The sequence below is a fragment of the Aristolochia californica genome, unplaced genomic scaffold, assembly GCF_029961685.1.
Source record: "Aristolochia californica isolate CCGP_79_NKW_82.1479 unplaced genomic scaffold, dmAriCali1.0.hap1 SCAF_11, whole genome shotgun sequence".
Classification (NCBI taxonomy): Eukaryota; Viridiplantae; Streptophyta; class Magnoliopsida; order Piperales; family Aristolochiaceae; genus Aristolochia; species Aristolochia californica.
In genome coordinates this window covers 6,159,790-6,178,111 of record NW_027181782.1, presented here as the reverse complement: position 1 = coordinate 6,178,111, position 18,322 = coordinate 6,159,790, and the positions used below count along the sequence as shown (strand labels likewise).

The 18,322-nt window shown below is 38.6% G+C and overlaps 1 protein-coding gene across 1 annotated transcript in view; it reads right to left on the bottom strand.

Moving 5' to 3' along the window:
• Window positions 1-1,501: 1,501 nt before the first annotated feature.
• The window catches only part of LOC137944345 (serine/threonine-protein kinase STY46-like), a 33,033-nt gene continuing 16,212 nt past the window's right edge, over window positions 1,502-18,322 (bottom strand). Inside the window, exons 10-16 of the mRNA XM_068790003.1 lie at window positions 15,351-15,424; window positions 14,811-14,986; window positions 12,064-12,159; window positions 11,387-11,467; window positions 11,225-11,278; window positions 1,921-2,055; window positions 1,502-1,846 (exon numbers count right to left, since the gene is read on the bottom strand). Of these exons, the coding sequence (XP_068646104.1) occupies window positions 1,769-1,846; window positions 1,921-2,055; window positions 11,225-11,278; window positions 11,387-11,467; window positions 12,064-12,159; window positions 14,811-14,986; window positions 15,351-15,424 (694 nt within the window). The 3' untranslated portion in view covers window positions 1,502-1,768. The remainder of the gene's footprint in view (window positions 1,847-1,920; window positions 2,056-11,224; window positions 11,279-11,386; window positions 11,468-12,063; window positions 12,160-14,810; window positions 14,987-15,350; window positions 15,425-18,322) is intronic.

Sequence of the window (18,322 nt, the reverse complement as noted above, 5' to 3'; positions counted from 1 at the left end):
TTGGGACCATGATAAATAATTACTTATCTGAGTGGAATGGCAATGATCTTAGAAAATCTAGTTTGCTAAATTCAGCATAAGAAACCTAACTTTTTGTGAACTTTCAGCCATTGCACCAATCACAAAAAAAACTTTTCAATTACCCAGAAGGAAGAAGAACACGATTGGATAACTAGGAAAACCAACTAGAAGAAACACAAAAATTGAAATCAATTAGATGAATGAAATTCCATCACTTGTATGAAACCTCGTGTTTGCAAAATACCATATATGAGCTATATGATGAAAAAAATCAATGGTTGAAGCAAAAAACCTCACTTAATTATCCCTTCGAAGCCTACAAAAATTTTAAGGCATGAAATATTATTTAAACACTTGGAATGAAACAACTACTCATTCAACCATGAGCTTCAAAACCTAACTTGGGGTTTAATAACTCTTCCAAATTTTAACAAACATTAATTAGAATTCAAAAAGGAGTTTCCAAATTTTTAGAATGATTTTATTACATCAATAACACTGTTTTTTTTAAAAACAAATAACCCCCAAACAAAAAACTCACTTTCAGCCTTCTTAAAGGTATGAAAAAATGTATTTTTTTTTTTTTTTTTGAGATATCGACACTTGACTTGAGAGACCAACAAGATGACTTAGATTGATGATTTTGAGAATCAAAAAACACACAAAAGAAATACCTTAACAACCTGGTTTAATAACCGTCTTGCTAAAATATTTGCATATTTTAGGGTCTAGGATTTCAAAAGTTGGAGGTGAGGTGAAGAAGAGATACGAAGGAGAAAGATAAAAGAGAGCTTAAAAAGAGTGCAAGTAAAGGAGTACGAACAAGGTGGATTCAAGCTTCACAAGGAGAGGTCAAAGTATTAGCCTCCTCTCATCATAATATCTTATTTATAATCAAGTGTAGAAATCCTAATATATGATAAAGATAAAAAAAATTAAGACATTTAGTAATTACAAGCTATACTACGAAATTCAAGCGGCATACAAAATGACCTCAGAAATATTTCCACTAGTAAGTTACAGACTAGCGACACCTCTGTTTTGCAGAAACAGATGCAAAATCTTATTACGCAGAAATGACTTGTAACAAGAAACTGCTAAAAAAAAATATTGCATTCAGCTAAGTCTAGCAATGAGCCTTACTCCAATCTCAATATTTGACAAATGAAATTATAATTGTCAACAAATTGACCCACCAAACATGTTTCAGATAATTTTTGTTGGCCTATCAAGGGAAACTTGTAAAAGAGAAGCAAAGAAAAAGCAAAAGGAATGAAGAGGGATCTCACCTCTTCCTTGCAAAAGATTACTCGTGTTCTTATTCCACCCTGCTTTGGACATGTCAAACCAATGGAGAACGACGCTCTTAAGCCACTTTCGAGGGAAAAAGTATTCACATATTAGCAAGGTCTTTATTATCACTAAAATTGGAACTCAAAGAAGTAGCGCCTCACTTACAAATCACCGAATTTCCTTCTCGAAAAAAAATGGATCAGAAATTTCAGCACATTAATGATGCCAAAGTTCGAGCTATGTTACATTGCATGTTCATCAAATACACTTGAAAGGATTAGTAGATGGACGAAAAAGGTGTAACTGGAAAGGCAATAAATTGAACTTAAACATTAGGACCAAAAACTGAAAACTGATAAGAACCCCTCTTGTTAACTGAGGAAGCTGTACAAGTTTAGATAAACGGTCTAACAGGGAATGGTCCTAATGACATATTATGAACAACTGTCTTACTTCAATGATTGCGTCTGAGAACTGACAGGAAGCCTCCCGATGACTTCTCTCTGCGTCGATCCTCTCCCTCATCACCAACCTGTTAAAAATAATCAGTTTACAATCCAGTATGCAGATTATTGACTGACAAGATTTGAGTCTTTGGATTTTCACCTCCTTTGATGTATGCCGTAGGATCTCTATGATTTCAGAGAAGTCAGGTCTTAAAGTTGGGTCTTGCTGCCAACACCTTTCAAGAAGCTCGACTAGCTTTGGATGGGTATGCTTGGGAATGGTTGGCCGTAAACCCTTAAAACCAAAAAATAAAAACACATCAACATAAACACCAACTAGTCTGTATACATCAATGTGTCAACAGATGGTCAATTCTTTTGTGAAACTAAATGCAAATAATTAAGAAAATAAATTTATACAAAAAGGTAACAGAAATTTTTTTTAAGAACAAAAGGCAATATAAGCTTTAAAAACATGAAGTTCACAAAGCCAACACCCCAAAGTGAGTACGAATCTGACATGCAACAACCAGGCCAGAAAAATATGTTTACCTCAATTTAGTTGTCTGTATTGGAAGTTTGTCACATCGTGACAATATGCCCATTCAGGAATATAAATAAATAACAAGAGAAATACTGATCAGAAAAGTTAAGAGTTCCCAAATTCAATAAGCACTCACTTAAGATATTTTTGTTGCACTTCAGAAAAACACCATTATTTCCAGACTTGTGAAAGATTTGACAGTTAATAAACAAGAGTATGAACCGATCTATGAAACATGAGATAATACTAGCAGTTATATTCTGTCCATGATCGAGAGGTAGAAAGTTCTGGTCCTTAGAACCGGAAACACAGAAAATAAATCAACAATAGCAGCAGTATAGAGTCACTTGTATTTTTTTGTGGCATCTGCTCATTCTTTAGACTGCTGACTGCCTTTTTTCCTGAATTTCTTGTCCAACCAGCTCAATGATAAAAAAAGGCAAAGAAGTTAATGGTAACTTTTTTTTTTAAATCAGTTTATATTCTGTCTCTACAGAAATTCAGGAGAAAATTTTTTTTTTTTTTTGAGAAAAAAACGCATTTTTATTTCAAGCCCGAAGGCAGCAAATAATAACACTAGGAAGGGGAATCCCTTACAATGAGGGAATTAAAGGGAAACCCCTTCATTAGCAAAAAAGTAAGCTAAGCCATTAGCTGACCTAGGAACATTTTGCTTTTATTTTTTTTAGAGATCTAAATAGATTAGCTGACCTAGGACCTGACCAAGGAAAATGAATCCAGTTACAAACACAATCTTTTGCCAAATCAACAAATATAAAAAAGAACTCCATTCTCTATTTAATAGTTGACCCAATCAGAATACTTCTCTTAGTAGTATACTGATAGCAATTTGTGCAATCAGCAACCATAAGATGTGTAGACAAAGTCTGAATCAACATTTCAGTGTTACTATCATGGCCTTATCTGGCCCAATTGGTGCTGCAAACTCAACCGTAGCTAATTAAAATTAAAGAGTTTGGGTATCAAAATAGTTCTTCAGTAGGGGGTTCTCCATAAAGCATGAGAGATGAACGAGATTGGGAACGTGAGAGAAATCAAGCACAAGATCAAGATCCAGATGGGATCAGGGTGGAGATAAGAGATTGATTTTAAGAGCGAAGTCCGGAACGAAGAACAGTGAGAGATGATGACCAGCCAAATGATGGTCAGCGACTGGTTCCCCACATTGTGAAAGAAGAGGAGAAAGACCCCCCATTCTTTATTCAGAAACAGGGATACGAGGGTTTACATTGAGCTGATACCATTTGAAGATACCCAGGCACTAAAGATCTCTATCAGATCAATACGTTATATTGGTTTTATGATGGTTTTCTACGCATACCTCTCGTTCTTCTGGAAGAGCCATCTCTCAATTTGCTAGAGCAATCGGTGACCATTCCGAACTCAAATGTTGACTGAAAACTCAGTCTTCTGATTGCACATTCAAAGAGAGGATCAATTTTTTGTTTTATTTTTTGAAAAAGATGTATTTATATTAACAAGAGAAAATTTACAAGGATGAAGGAGCAGATCCCGGCTTGGCAAGCACATCAGCTACCGAATTTGCAGATCTCGGAATATGAGACCAAATACAAGAAAATGATGATGCAATATCTAAAATCTCCTGAAATATGTCCCAATGCCTCAAATGCAGGGGAGATTACGCTGGCACCAACCAATCATTACCTTGGAGTCCACTTCAATGTTAATAGGCCCACTGCAGTTGTCTCTGAACACACGGAGCCCATTAAGAAGGCCATGTAACTCTGCCGACTAGAGTCTGAGATGCCTAACAGACCAGCAAAAGAGAAACACTGATTTCCAGATGAATCCGAAATCACACCCCCCAAAACCAGTGATCCTCAGATTACCAAGAGAAGAGTCATCAGAATTCAATTTTAAGTAACCAACCTCTGGGGGACTCCACTCGTTCATTACTTAAACCTTGGTCCCAATGAGCATCCTTGCCAGATTGCTCCAGTTATCTTGAATGGAGGTGCCCTTGAAAGAGCAAAAAGGTTTTTTAGTCAGAAACCAGGTGGATATTTGCCCTATCACTCTTTCAGCTACTCTTGTCGTACCTTCACTTTTAGCATCGAACCGCCTTCTATTCCGTTCATTCCAAAATCCCCATGGAACGAAACTAGCACAGGCTGAGATTATCAATTTACCGAGACCAGCAACGGGATAGCCAATGATCGACTTGTAGAAACCGATCAGATCAGCAGATATACAGAATTGCATCACCAACTTGCATAAAACAGAGGTTCACACATTCCACGAGACTTGACACAGTAGCAGAGTATGGTTGGCGGATTCGGCTTCATTGTTGCAAAAAGGACATAGTGGGTCTATAGATGGGTGACCTCTTCTTCGGAGCACATCAGCCGTAAGAATTTTACTTTGGCAAACACCCCACATGAAGAATTTTATCTTTGGAGGGGCACATAGACGCCAAACGAAGTAGATATCATGCTCACTTTGCATCGGATCCCAACCATTAATGTATCTATATGCCGATGAACTGAGAATTTTCCGCTTTTGTCAGGCCACCAAATTAGCTTGTCTGTATTGGAAGGCCTTATTCTAACATGATTCAAAGAATCCAATAAACTGCTTGCTTCCATAGCCTCCGTGTCAGATAGACCCCTTCGGGGATGTAGGTTCATACGACCCCCCTCAAATGCATCGGCTACTAAAATCTCCCTTTGTGTGGAGAGAAGGAAAAGATTTCTGAAAGAGTTCCGCAAAGGTTCCTGCCTTGTCTGCCAATCATCCCAGAATTTAAGAGATTTGCCACTGCCAACAAAGAATCTACAGGCTAAGGAGAAATTTTGAAGAAGCAGATAAAGAGATCTCCATATTGAGGATAGCCCTCTCCGATTTCCTCCGGACATCCATCATAACGAATTCCAACCCAGCTTGGCCCGAACCATATCCTTCCAAAGATTAGAAGATTTTGTGTTGAGCTTCCAAATCCATTTAAGTAAAGCTTTGTTCATTTCTTTTGATTTCCGAATCCCTAGGCCACCCAATCTCTTAGGAAGACATACTTCATCCCATTTGACCAAGTGATATTTGAAAGAATCACTTGATCCTCTCCAAAGAAATCTTCTTTTCATTTTATCCATGGCTTTGCATACAGAAGATGGGCAAGGCATAAAGGATAGAGCATAGTTAGGGATGCCAACAATACATGACTTAAGGAGGATTAGTCTTCCCGCCTTATTGAGGTGGCGCCCCTTCCAAGTTGCTAATCGAGATTCAATCTTTTCGACCACTAGGTTCCATAAACTTTGGGATATATACCACGAAAAAGAGGGAGGCCAAGATACTTTGCTAGAAGAGTAGTCGTAGATCAACCAAATAAATTTGCCATCTCTGCAAGATTCTCTGGGCTCACATTAAATCCTATGAGAGAGGTCTTCCCCCAATTAACTTTCTGCCCTGATGCTATTTCAAAAAGCCCTAATACTGCTTTTATCCTCCTTGAACTATCCATATCACCGATTCCAAAAATAATAGTATCATCCGCAAATTGCAAAATCGATATATTAAATGCCGGGTGGGGGCTTGTTGGGGAAAGCCATCCAAGGTCAACCGCCAAATAAAACATAGCAGAGAGGAATTCTGCTACTATGTTGAATAGGAGTTGAGAGAGAGGGTCACCTTGCCTAATCCCCCTAGTTCCTTTAAAATATCCACATACAAACCCGTTGAGGATCAGGGAGTAGGATGCTGAGCCTACACAACTTCTTATCCAAAATCGCCATTTTTCTCCAAATCCCATTTTTTCCATTGTCTCATCAAGCAGGATCCAATTAACTCATCAAAAGCTTTTTCAAGATCAATCTTGAGGGCAAATCTCGGGTTCTGGTTACGCCTGAAGTGGTCCATAAGCTCATGCGTGGCCATTGTGGAGTCTAAAATTTCTCTCCCCTTGAGGAAAGCGTCTTGCCCTTTGTTGATGACGATGGGGAGCAATACCTTTAAACGGTGGGCTAGGAGTCTTGCAATAATTTTGTATGCACTCGTAACCAGACTGATAGGGCGAAAATCCTCTGGTTTCTCCACGCTTGCTTTCTTTGGAACCAAAGTGATAAATGATGCACTGATGCTGCGGAATGTTATGCCATTTCTGAAAAAAAACCCGAACTCAATGAATTTCGATAAGGTAGATTGCATGCACTATCGTCCCCAAGCAAGATGGGCTTGGCCTTGACTACAGAAAAGTTATGGATGCCCTAACACACGTCCTGCAAACATTTCTGCAACCTGTTTTGTTGTAGAATCAAAGCTGGGAGGAAATCACCCTCCCACCTACCCCACCCTTATATGTTACTCCTGTTGAGCAATCATAAACAGAGGCTGTCGATGGTAGTGCATATTGTGAGCCAGAGTTGTTGGATGGGAAGAGAAAAAATTGTTATAGTCAACCCTAGATCGCTCTATCAATGCAATACTGATGGACCCCACATCCCCATCCTGCGTGTATACAGCAGAAGAGGCAAAGTAAATCATAGGAAGACAATACCGGCAGAGAAGGGAGAATGGAACACACAAGGAACCAATGGAGCCCGTCTATCTGGCAGCAGCAAGCCTGTCCCTTAGAGGACATAATTAAGGGAGGAAGAAATAAAAGGAGAGTGCTGGCAAAGGAAGCAATAAGGAGGAATTCAGTCAGGGAGGATTCTCGACCCTCAAAGTTTAGGCAGCGGAGCAGCTCTTCTTCAACAGTCTTTCTTCTTCACAGTGGCACCTATCCAGTACTGGTAAACTCCTCCTCATACCTGGGTCTCCAACATTCCAGTATCAGATTAAGGACGAACTGGGCATGGTGAGATCGAGAATGGAAAGCAAAATTGATTCAGTGGAGAAGGATGTGTTGCAATTGAAGAATGGGATAGAGGAACTCAAAATCAACATTAAGTCAATATGGGAGCTCCAAGTGGAGTAGCAAGAGGGAATGCGAGTCAAGGAAAAGTCGCCAGTTGGGGAGACTTCGTACCTGGTCATAGTTCCAATCGACTCTTCTCCGCTGCTTCAACCCACCACAAACAAGGGGACAGTACAAGGTCCTCCTCGCACTCTGGTAGGACGACACCATCGCTGCCTAAAAGAAGCAGTTCGAGCTCCTCTCGGCTCCGCTGGTTGAAGCATCAAACGAACTATTAATGGGAGTTTTCATCAACAGGCTTCAGGACAATGTCCAACCCAAGCTCCGAGTCACTCCTCTCACTCATGGAGGCCACTCACCGAACCAATGAGCATAACTTGGTCCTGGGTCGCACGAAAGATTTTAAGTGGCATGGGCCCGGATGGGTGGGGACAAGGTGGACCGAGGGATTGATCAAGAGGTCTTCGTCCAGGATCGCACCCAGCCTCGAACTTATCACCTCCCCGGCTATGATAGCCATCAATGACGACGAGGCAGGATTTCATGTACCAGTGACTCTCCGAAGCAAAAGCACAGGCAAAAAGGGAAAAGGGAAAAGTGATTGTGCTTTCGATGCGATGAGAAGTTTTCACCGGGACACCGTTGTCAGCTACACCAACTGCACATCATGATTGTCTCCAACGAAGAGGACTCCCTACTAGACCATAAGGACACCCCCGCCAAGGAGTTGGAACACCTTACGCACGAACTTGTCACTTTGTCACTCAACATCTTTTGCGGAGGAGTTACTTCGAGTCATACATTGAAATTGAAGGGCACCATAGGGCAACGCGACATCATTGTTCTCATTGACAGTGGCGCTTCCCAAAAATTAGGAATCCCAACAACTCCACTAGGGCAAACTTAATCTCTCTCATACAAGTCCTGGCTAATCGGCTTAAGAAGGTGAACAGTTCCCTGATTAGCCCACAAAAACCAGCATTCATTAAAGGCAGACAGCAGCTGGATTCAGTTCTCGCTACCCACGAATTACTCCACTATTTTTTGAAAAGACCACAGACAAAGGTTGCTCTAAAGATTGAACTTAAGAAGGCATTTGACAAGGTTAATTGGGCATTTCTACATGATGTTGTGTTGAAGATGGGATTTGGCTAGAGATAGAGATAATTGATTGATAGCTGTGTATTCTCAGCTAAATTCTCGATGATAGCAAATAGTGTGACCCACGGACATTTTGAAGCTTCAAAGGGAATCAGACAAGGGCCAATTCAAAACTCCCTCTCCTATTCAATTTGGTAGTTGAGTGATTGAGGTAAATGTTTGATAAAGCTTGTCATCAAGGATGGTTATCAAATGACACTTAATGATAACCCTCTGAATACACCATTCCTCCAATTTGCAGATGATACGATCTGCTTCTGCAATGGAAACATGGATAAGGTGCCGAATGTGAAAGCTCTTCTGTTAGTGTATGAACTTCTTTATGCTTAAAGGGTGAATTGGAGCAAGTCAACCTTTAACAAGATGAATATTTCAAATGAGCTAGCTTGAGATATGACTGATACTTTGGGCTGTAAGGTGGGGTCTCACCCAATCACCTACCTTTTAACTGGAAGAATCATGGCTGCCCTCTGGGACTAAGTAGTGGATAAGCGTGGACGTAAACTTACAACGTGGAAGGGAAAATTCCTCACACTTGATTAAGGTTATGCTAGCAAGCATACCAAACTCCTTTCTCTCCATCCTTCATTGCCCAGTTAGTGGGGCACATGAGATTGAAGCTATCCAAAGTAAGCTCCTTGGGAACAGGGCAGCTGATAGATTCAGAATTCATCTGGGAAATTGGAGAGGAGGGTGGGTAGCATGGCTAAGCATAAGGAAAATTAAAGCCCAGAATGAAGCATTTTTTTATGCCGGTAATTTGGAGATGAGACCTCTTGCAGCAACAAGTATGATATGAAGGACCATCTCATTCCTCAAACTCTGACCAGACAAGACCTTTCTTGTGTTTGGAAAGCAACTTCAGCTACTATTGAAAAATTCAAGGAGTTAACTAGATCGATATTCAATTTGGGTCAAAAAACAAATTTCTGGTTGGATGTTTGGCTCAGGCAGCATTCTCTGGCCTCCAAATTCTCTATCATTTTCAGGTTGGTTCTTGAGTTTAAAAATTCTGTAATGCGGCTTTATAATCCAGCAGAAGGGGAGAGCTGGAATTTGAATCTGCAAGACCATCTTTGACCATGAAATGCCTCAATTGGAGGTTCAGATTGGAAGTTGGATGGCCTCTATTTGTGCGAATGGGGATGATCAGATAATTTGGAATGATGATCCACCAATTAAGAATTATTTTGCCATTTGTTATAAAACCATATCCTAGTGCCTCCAGGAATCTCAGTCATTCCTTCTTTGGCTTGGAAAACTAAGGTGAATTTTTTTCTCTGGTGCCCCTTGAAAGGACAGATTCTTATTTGTGACCAGCTTCAATTGAGAGTCATGAATCCGAACAACCCAGAATGTAAACTTTGTCATTGCATGCTGGAGTCAATTGATCATTTCTTCACTGTCCATTTGCACACAAGGTTTGGCACTCATTCTTACAAGGATTTGGAATGGAGTATTGTACGCCCACCTGTCTCTTTGATTTTCAGTCCAGCTTTAAGCTCCCGAAGTTGGAACTTCTTTTATGGCTTATGACAATTGTGGCAGTCCCTTGATTCATTTTGTTAAATGGAAAAGAGTGTACCTACTCTAGCAGAGCTGAAAATTGTGCTAGGCTTTGATAATCTTTGGCCCCAAAAGACTCTTAAGCTCAATTTCAAAGGAAGTTTGCTCAGAAATCCAGGTCCTCGGGGATATGGAGGGGTTATTAGGACATAGCTGCCGCATTCTTGTCTCATTTTCTGGCCCCTTAGGTATTTCTGATTCCACCGGAGCAGAGAGGTCCATGGTCTCTTAAAATTGGACTAAAGGTTTATCAAAATCATTTCTCTTAGCCAGTAATCGTGTAAGGTGACTCAAAAACTGTTATCTTGGGCCAAAGGAGAGAAATATCCCTGAAGATCTGACCAGAAATTTATCCTGATTGAGGACATTGTCTGTGAATTAAGGGTTGAGTGGTCCCATATCCCCCATGAAGCCAACTCATCAGCTGATCATTTTGCTAAGCTAGGAAGTATTTAACAGAATTTAGTGGTTACTTTGGGCTAATTTTGCTTCTCTGGCTTATTCTTGTTGTTGTCTGGGTTTACTCGCTTGAGATGTAGATGTATTTGTGTTCCCTTGTTTAGGGGCGCTGCCCCTGTAATCCCCTTTCTTTTCTTACCAATAAAATTGTTACTTCACTTCATTAAAAACAAATTCAGTATCTATGTAGTAGGAACTTCATTATGGCCTTGGCTGGTAGGGTTTGCAGGTGCTATTTCTAAGGAGAACTGTTGACACCTAAGGGCAGATTCAAGATTCAGTTCAAACCTTAGACCCATACAGCCATGCGCCCAGAGAACAAATATTTCAGAATATTCTGTAATGAAGGTGAATAACAATTTCTAGTTATTGGAGACCACCAACCACCCTTCTTTAATACTCCTATACTCTTCACAGATCCTTACAAGGCGGCTTCAAGCATCTTCTGGCATTTTTCTTAAATATTATAAATATTAAAAAAGACTATAACTAACGTTTATGGCAACTACTCCAATCTATCTTCTTTTGAGTATTTATGTGAACAATCAAACAAGTATCGTAGAACACCAATTTCATCTAGTTACACAAGGAAGCAAGATTTTGTTATACATAAAGAAGTTTTAGAATGAACAAAATCCATAGCAGTCAAAAAGCAAATAATAATCAAGTGAAGGCCAAAACTCCAAGGGGATGGACAACACGAGGTTAAACTTCTTTCTCTTAGCAGGAATACAAGGACTTTCTCTAGCCATTTAGTGATGTTACCCACTTACTGAGATGAAAATAGTTCTTCATAATTAACAAATATAGTTTGGATCAAAGTTGATCAATCCATACCTTTTGGACAACACCAACAGCGGCTTGTAGTGGCGTTAAGTACTCATAGGGAAGCTGAGTATAATAGATTACACCAATAGCAGTGTCATCAGTCTTACAAACATGTCATATAAACTGAATTAAGAATAGAGACTAGATCTTGTGGTTTGAAATGGTGCAAACCTTTCCTGTGAGTAGCTCCCATAGAACAACCCCAAAACTGAAAACATCAGCCTTGTGATCATATGGCTTGTGTTCAATGACCTGCAAATAAAACCAAGTCCAAATGAGGTTAGGAAAGAGCAACCTTCTATATGAACACGGCCAAAAAGATTAAGAAAATGATGTGCAATAATACAAGAAGTTCAATTTTTAATAGTGCAGAAGTGACCAACTTCTCCTTCATCCCATGATGTTTCATATCTAGAGAAAGAGTGAACCAATTTTTACAGAATGTGCTGTGCTTTCCCACAATCCAGATTATCTTTCTAATTCCCATCATCCCAACCAATTTTAAACAATTCAGATTCTAGTTCCAAACCCTGAGCCACCCTACCACATTTCTAAAACATTGAAGTGCTGATCCCAATTGAATAAATTTGATTCAAGTTAGGCCATTTTCCAACTAAGCTACCAAATTAATCAGAAGAAAGAAGCAACTTATATTAAAAATGCCGTGAAAAGTTATACCTCAAATGCCCTTTCAAAACTTAAGTAGATCCCAGTAAAGAAGAATTAAATGAACATAAAAATATTAAACTGGAAACATGACACATTGAACACTCCTAATGTGATAAAAATAGGACTAAGTTGAGAAACAAAAATCTTTCAGAATTTCAAAAATCCACTGAAATTGTAACCTCAGGAGCCATCCAACGATATGTTCCAGTTTCTGCTGTCATAACTCCGGACTGAGATTGTACCCTAGCAACCCCAAAATCAGCGACCTTGACAACCTGAAGCATAGCAGCCAAAGTATTTCACTAAACAAAAACCCAAGCACTCTATTAGAATATACATATTGAAAAGGTCTCAAACAAAGGAGGAAAAATAAAAAGGTTATTACACCCATTTTGCATTGAAAAACAGCGACAAACCTGACCAAGACATGCAAACAAAAACTAAAAAGCAAAAGAAAAAAGCCCTTCATAATAAAAGAAAAAACAGAAACAACACTCTTAACATTCAAAAAATGATTAAAATCATTTTTTTGTAACTATGCCACTGTTAATCATCTTTTTTATTTCTAGCTTCATTAGGTATGTCAAATTTAATAGAGCATCTTGCACTCTATTCAGTCAACTTCCAGAACTAGAGCTCAAGTAAAGCACATAGCATCAATCGTGTTCTCCGAGTCAGGCTTGCATATTGTGTCCTTTGTGTTTGGACTAGTGGAGATCGTAATAGCAGTCCAATGTGCTCTGTTGTGCAGTGAGAATGCTGCACAACACCCTATTAAAGAAGCTTAAACAAATCAAAGGTAAAATAAAAGCTTTTCGAAACCCCCTAATTCTCAAATACTGCTGATGTTATACCCCTCATGAAGAATAATAAAGAAACTCATTTTTACTTTCTTCAACCTTTTTTTTTTAAGAAAGTGTGTATATTGATAAAAAAAAAAAAAAAAAAAGGAAAACGAACAAACAAACCTAGGTCAGGGGACCTACCTCCACAACAAGGCATTGGAGTGAAAATGCTCACTTTGGCCTGGGCGTTTGCCAAGTGATTAGCAAAGCGGGGAATGTGTTTCCAGTTACAGTTTAAAATAGAAAATAAATTACATAATTCCAAAAACATATCCCAGTGACGCCACGGGGGGGCTGATGGAATTCACGCACCAGCTGATGACCACCTTTGAGTTGCCTTCAATGCAAAAAGGACCCGTGAGAAGATTTTGATACCATGTAATAGACCCGAAAGTTCAGCTGTTGTAGAGTCAGAGTTACCAAGGGGGCCTGCATAAGAGAAGAGGAGGTCGCCATTTGCATTGTAGACAACACCACCGAAACCGTTGGACCCGAGCAACCGAGAGCACTACCATCAAAATTAAGCTTAAAGTGGCCAATCAGAGGCGGGGTCCAGATGGCAATGATGGGGGGGGGGGGGGGGGGGGGGGGGGGGGAGGGAGGGGGGGTGGTGAGAGGGCTGGAAGAGACCAGTGATTATCTGCCAGTTTCCCTTGAAGTTGGTGTCACTGATAACTTCTGGATTTTTTCTGTTGAGGAGCCAAGTAGTTACTTGGCCAGAGATTTGTTTTGTCAAAACCTCAATAGGGGAAGATTTGAATTTCCTCCTATTACGTTCTTTCCAAAGAGCCCAAATGATATGACCAATACAACATGATATAATTATTTTTCCTGACTTTGGAAGTCTGGACTTAATGATTGAGAGGATAGTACCTGGTAAATTAGCCTCAACACAATATTGGAAACCAATTTTATTTAGAAGGGAGGTCCAGACCGAATGGGTAAACTGACAAGAGAGGAGAATGTGGTTGGCAGTTTCTGGGGCATCCTTACAGAAAGGACAGAGTGGGTCCTGGATGTGGGTACCCCCTTCGGATTAAGGAGTCCAAGTTTAGAATTTTATTCCAACAGGCAGTCCAGATGAAGAATTTAGCACATGGCGTGGTAAGGAAGTCCCAAGCATAGGCGGCCGGGTGATTTGGGTAGGGCAAGGAATTGTTGCATAGGAACTGATAGGCAGAGGCTGTGGAAAAAGACCCTTTAGGACATGGAGTCCAAATTAAAGTGTCATTTGAGTTATTGGGTTTTCTGACCGGGAGGCTATCAAGAAGCTCGGAGGCATCAACCCTCAACCTTTTATATCCTCTTTAAAAACAAAATGATTGCAATTTCTCTAGAAAACAATATCCTTCTCAAATCCATTAAGAAACTTCCAGAAAGCAAACAAGAAATTCAAATGAAAAATCCACCGACGAAGAAAGGAGCATTCACTTTCTTTGAGCTTTAATATCTGACTATACATTACTTTATCGCATCCAGTAAATCATTTCATCCAAAAAAGCAGTGCAGTAAATCATAAATCCAGGAATATCTCTAATTGCAATTTCTAAACAAAAGCATGACAAAAATGGGGCAAACAACAATGACAAAGATGGCAAAGGAAATTTTGAAATCCAAGAAATGAAACCAATCTAAAATGTAGACCAAATATTTTTGGATTATTTCACTCTCAAAAGCATATGGAACCAAGGTTAGTTTCACACGGATACTGTGAAACAAGAAGACTAGTAATTTAAGGGTTTGGGAGACCAGTTAGACACTTTACAAGAGTGCAATAACTGGATAGCATATGAAATCAAGTAAAAGCATTTGTGCTTTGTGCTTTCAGGCAATTATTCATATGGCGATTAACATTTTCATGCTAAGTGCAGATTTTTTTTATGTGGCTGAACTGCCAACCTTCGAAATCATGGAAATATACATGCTACTCACACCAACAACACTATTTCAGAATCAAGAGTTGGCTTTTCACATACATCAACATCTTGAATACAACCAAATAAAATAAATCAATTGACAACACTTATATGCTTTTTTATATGTGACAAGAATTAACTAGCTAGTTTGTGACTGTTTCTTACCTCATTTTCATCCATAAGAAGATTTGCAGCTTTTAAGTCTCTGTGAATAATGTTATTTTGGTGCAAATAATTCATCCCCTTAGAAACATCAATTGCGACTTTGAGTATGGATGGGAGCTTAAAAACACCTTTCTGTTTGTGGAGGAAATCATACACGCTTCCGCCAGACATATATTCTAAACAAGTAACACACAAAGAAAGAATCAATATGGACTAACCCTTAAAAAATATCACCAGAACAGGAATTCTCAAGTAAGATTTCATGGATTGCAAACTAGGAGCTAATTAGATTATTTGAATCAGATTTGCTGCTCAAATCCAAATGAGTTTTTCACATGAACATTTGGTTTCTCAGATAAGTACGATAAACATCTGAATCAGATAATTAAAATAAGTATCTGAATCTGATATTTGATCTGCCATTTTGCTTTCCACACAATCAAGTCCATGAGATTCTCCTTCCAAGATTTGAAATCCTTGACCAAAAGGCTACATTTACAAGTGGCAAAAATATTTTAGAAAGTAATTGAGATTCTACACCTGTTACAATGCACAAGCTTGGAGGTCGAGTACATGCACCAATGAACTGCACAACATTCTTGTGACGAACTTTCCTGCAACAAGAAAAAGGAATCTAAAATGTTGCTTAAAAACGTATGTCCTCATGTTTTAAATAGTCAGTGACTTCAAATACTCCAGAATGAAACCCTTATAGGCATCTATGAGAAATTATGTAAAACCTATTTTGAAATAAGATATTTTTCTTTGGAGAGAGTAAAATGAGTATATACAGAGCCACAACACTTAGCCTATTTTGAAATAAGATATGTTGCTTTTCAGAGAATAAAACAAGTATATACAGTGCCACAAGACTTGTTAAGTTTAACTGACCCACTAGAAATTTGGACATAAACGCTAAAAACCTACAACATTAAACTCTAAACCCTTACAAGAGACTGTGCAGGAAGTGTCCTATATTATTTTTGGAATAGAAAGATAATGAGTTTATTAGTTAGGAAAGACTTTCTAACTTTTTTTTTTAAAATGATGCTAAATTTTATTAAGACAAAAACTCAAAAGAGCAGATTACAAAGGGGGGAAGCCTTCCTAAACAATGAGGAAAGACTTTCAAACTGGCGCTAGTTATTTTGACAAGAATTGGCCCAACCACAATGTTTTACACTAAAATATGTATTCTACCATTCTAAATCTCCAATGGAATACAATAAATAATACTAAACTTCACATACCGGCCTTCCTCAGATCTTGAACATGGAAATAAATCCCAACAAAGGATAAGTTCTTTAGAAACTATAATTGTTAAAATACCAACTCAAGGGTAGTTTGGTCATTTCATATATTATGTTTTTATCTTATACAATGTCCGTTAGGTAGGCAACGTCTTCATATGCCTATGGTTCAATTTTCATTCATTTTAGAGGTATATTTTAAGAGATGTAAGTTTATATTTTGAGGGGTATTTTTGTCTTTTATGTAAAAATACTCAAACCTTGATTAAAAGAAAAGGGGGCGTCTCTTTTTAGACACGTACTCCAAAGCAGCTTCCAAGCTCTTCTTCTCTTATTTCTCTTCTTTTTCACCCAAATATCAGATTTTTCATGGTATCATAGCAAGGTTAAGCACTTCTTGGACAGATTTCTCTCATTTTTGTGCAACCCTTTTGGAGGATCTTCCCAGATTTCTGAAGTGGTAGGTTAAAAACTTCATTTTTTACATTTTTTCTGTCCACTTACTCCTAATTGAAATATTACTGGGGTTTTGAGTCATTTAATGATCCCAATTTGAAAATTTTCTTCAATATTGCCTACTTCTCCCTCTACCTTGCTTGCATCATCATCAAGTTTGCATGTGTCACCCAAATTTCATGCAATTGAGTTGTTTATTCTTCAATTCCTAGTCTTGATTGCTGAGATTAATTGTTATTGATTGAAAATTGATTGGGATTATTTCTGGATTGCCCTAATTGGTTCGATTGTGGGGCCCACTTGACTGCGCAGGCATAGAATTTTGGGAAAAGGTTCACATTTGATTGGTTAACGCATTGTCGCACTGAATTGTGAGAGTTTGTGGGGTTTAATGGCTGAATCCAGTACACAAGTTGTTGTCCAGAGGACCAATGAGGGCTCCAATGTCAAATTCTCTCAGCCTATTAAGATAATTACGATCCGATTGAATTGATCGAATTATATCAACTGGTCATGGTCAGTTTTGATGTATTTGAGGGCCAGAAAGATGGCCAAATACATAACAGATGATCCCCCTATACCTATTATTGATGATTGGGTAGTTGAAGACAATTTAGTGGGTAGTTGAAGACAATTTCGAGATGACCTGGTTGGTTAATAGTATGGAGTCATAATTTAGTGACCAGATTTTGAATTGTAGTACAGCTAAGACAATGTGGACTACTTTAGCATCTATTTTGTCTCAGGAAAGTAACTTGTAGAGAATCCATGAGTTGTATGTGAGATACTTTAACATGAAGCATGGCAGTAAATCGGTGATAAATTACTTCATTGAGATGAGAGGGACACTATAAGAAAATCAGCACATTCCATCCATTTACTGTGAATGTTGAAGACATTCATAAAAAGGAAAATCAGGTTCAAGTGGTTCAGTTTCTAGATGGTTTAGGCTCTGAGTATGATGTCATTCGAGCTCAATTGTTGGCTAATGAGGATGTGACCACCCCCTAGAGCAAGCATTTAATAGGGTTCTTTGGGTTGAAGGTGTAGTAGTGAGTAAAAATAACTCAGGTAAAAGTCTCTCATATGCAATTTCTCAGTTAGTACAAGTCGTAGCACCAACTTATTTGAGTTAATTCATTTTGATGTATGGGATCCATGTCAAACTCCTAGTCCATTTGGTTTTAAGTATTTTGTGTCATTTATTGATGATTTTAGTCGAGTTACTTTGGTGTATCTCCTACGTAAAAAACCCAAAGTCTTAGATGTATTCCTGATTTTTTTTTTTGTGAAATAAAAAATCAATTTGGTGCTTGTGTTCATGTGCTTCGTACTGATAATGGGTTAGAATATCTTAATCACAAGTTTTCGATTTTTTGGGACTCCCATGGTTTACCCATTAGACATCTTGCCCTTATACCCCCCAATAAAATGGGGTGGTTGAACGTAAAAAAAGACATCTTCTTGAGGTTACTCAGACACTATTACTACACATGAACGTTCCTATCGTTTTTGGGGGATGTTGCTTTAACTTCTTGTTTATTAATTAATCACATGCCCTCCTCTGTCTTGAATGGTCAGGTTCTTTTCCAAGTTTTAAAACCACACTGTAAACAATCTGATGTGGTACTTTGTGTTTTTGGTTGTACTTGTTTTATCCACGTGTTTGGAGATTCAGTTGATAAGTTGTCACCTCACTCAATCAAATGTCTTCTAGGGTATTCTCGTTGACAAAAAGGGTACAAATGTTATGCCCCTGTTCATCAAAAGACTTATGTGTCAACTGATGTAACCTTCGAGCATAAC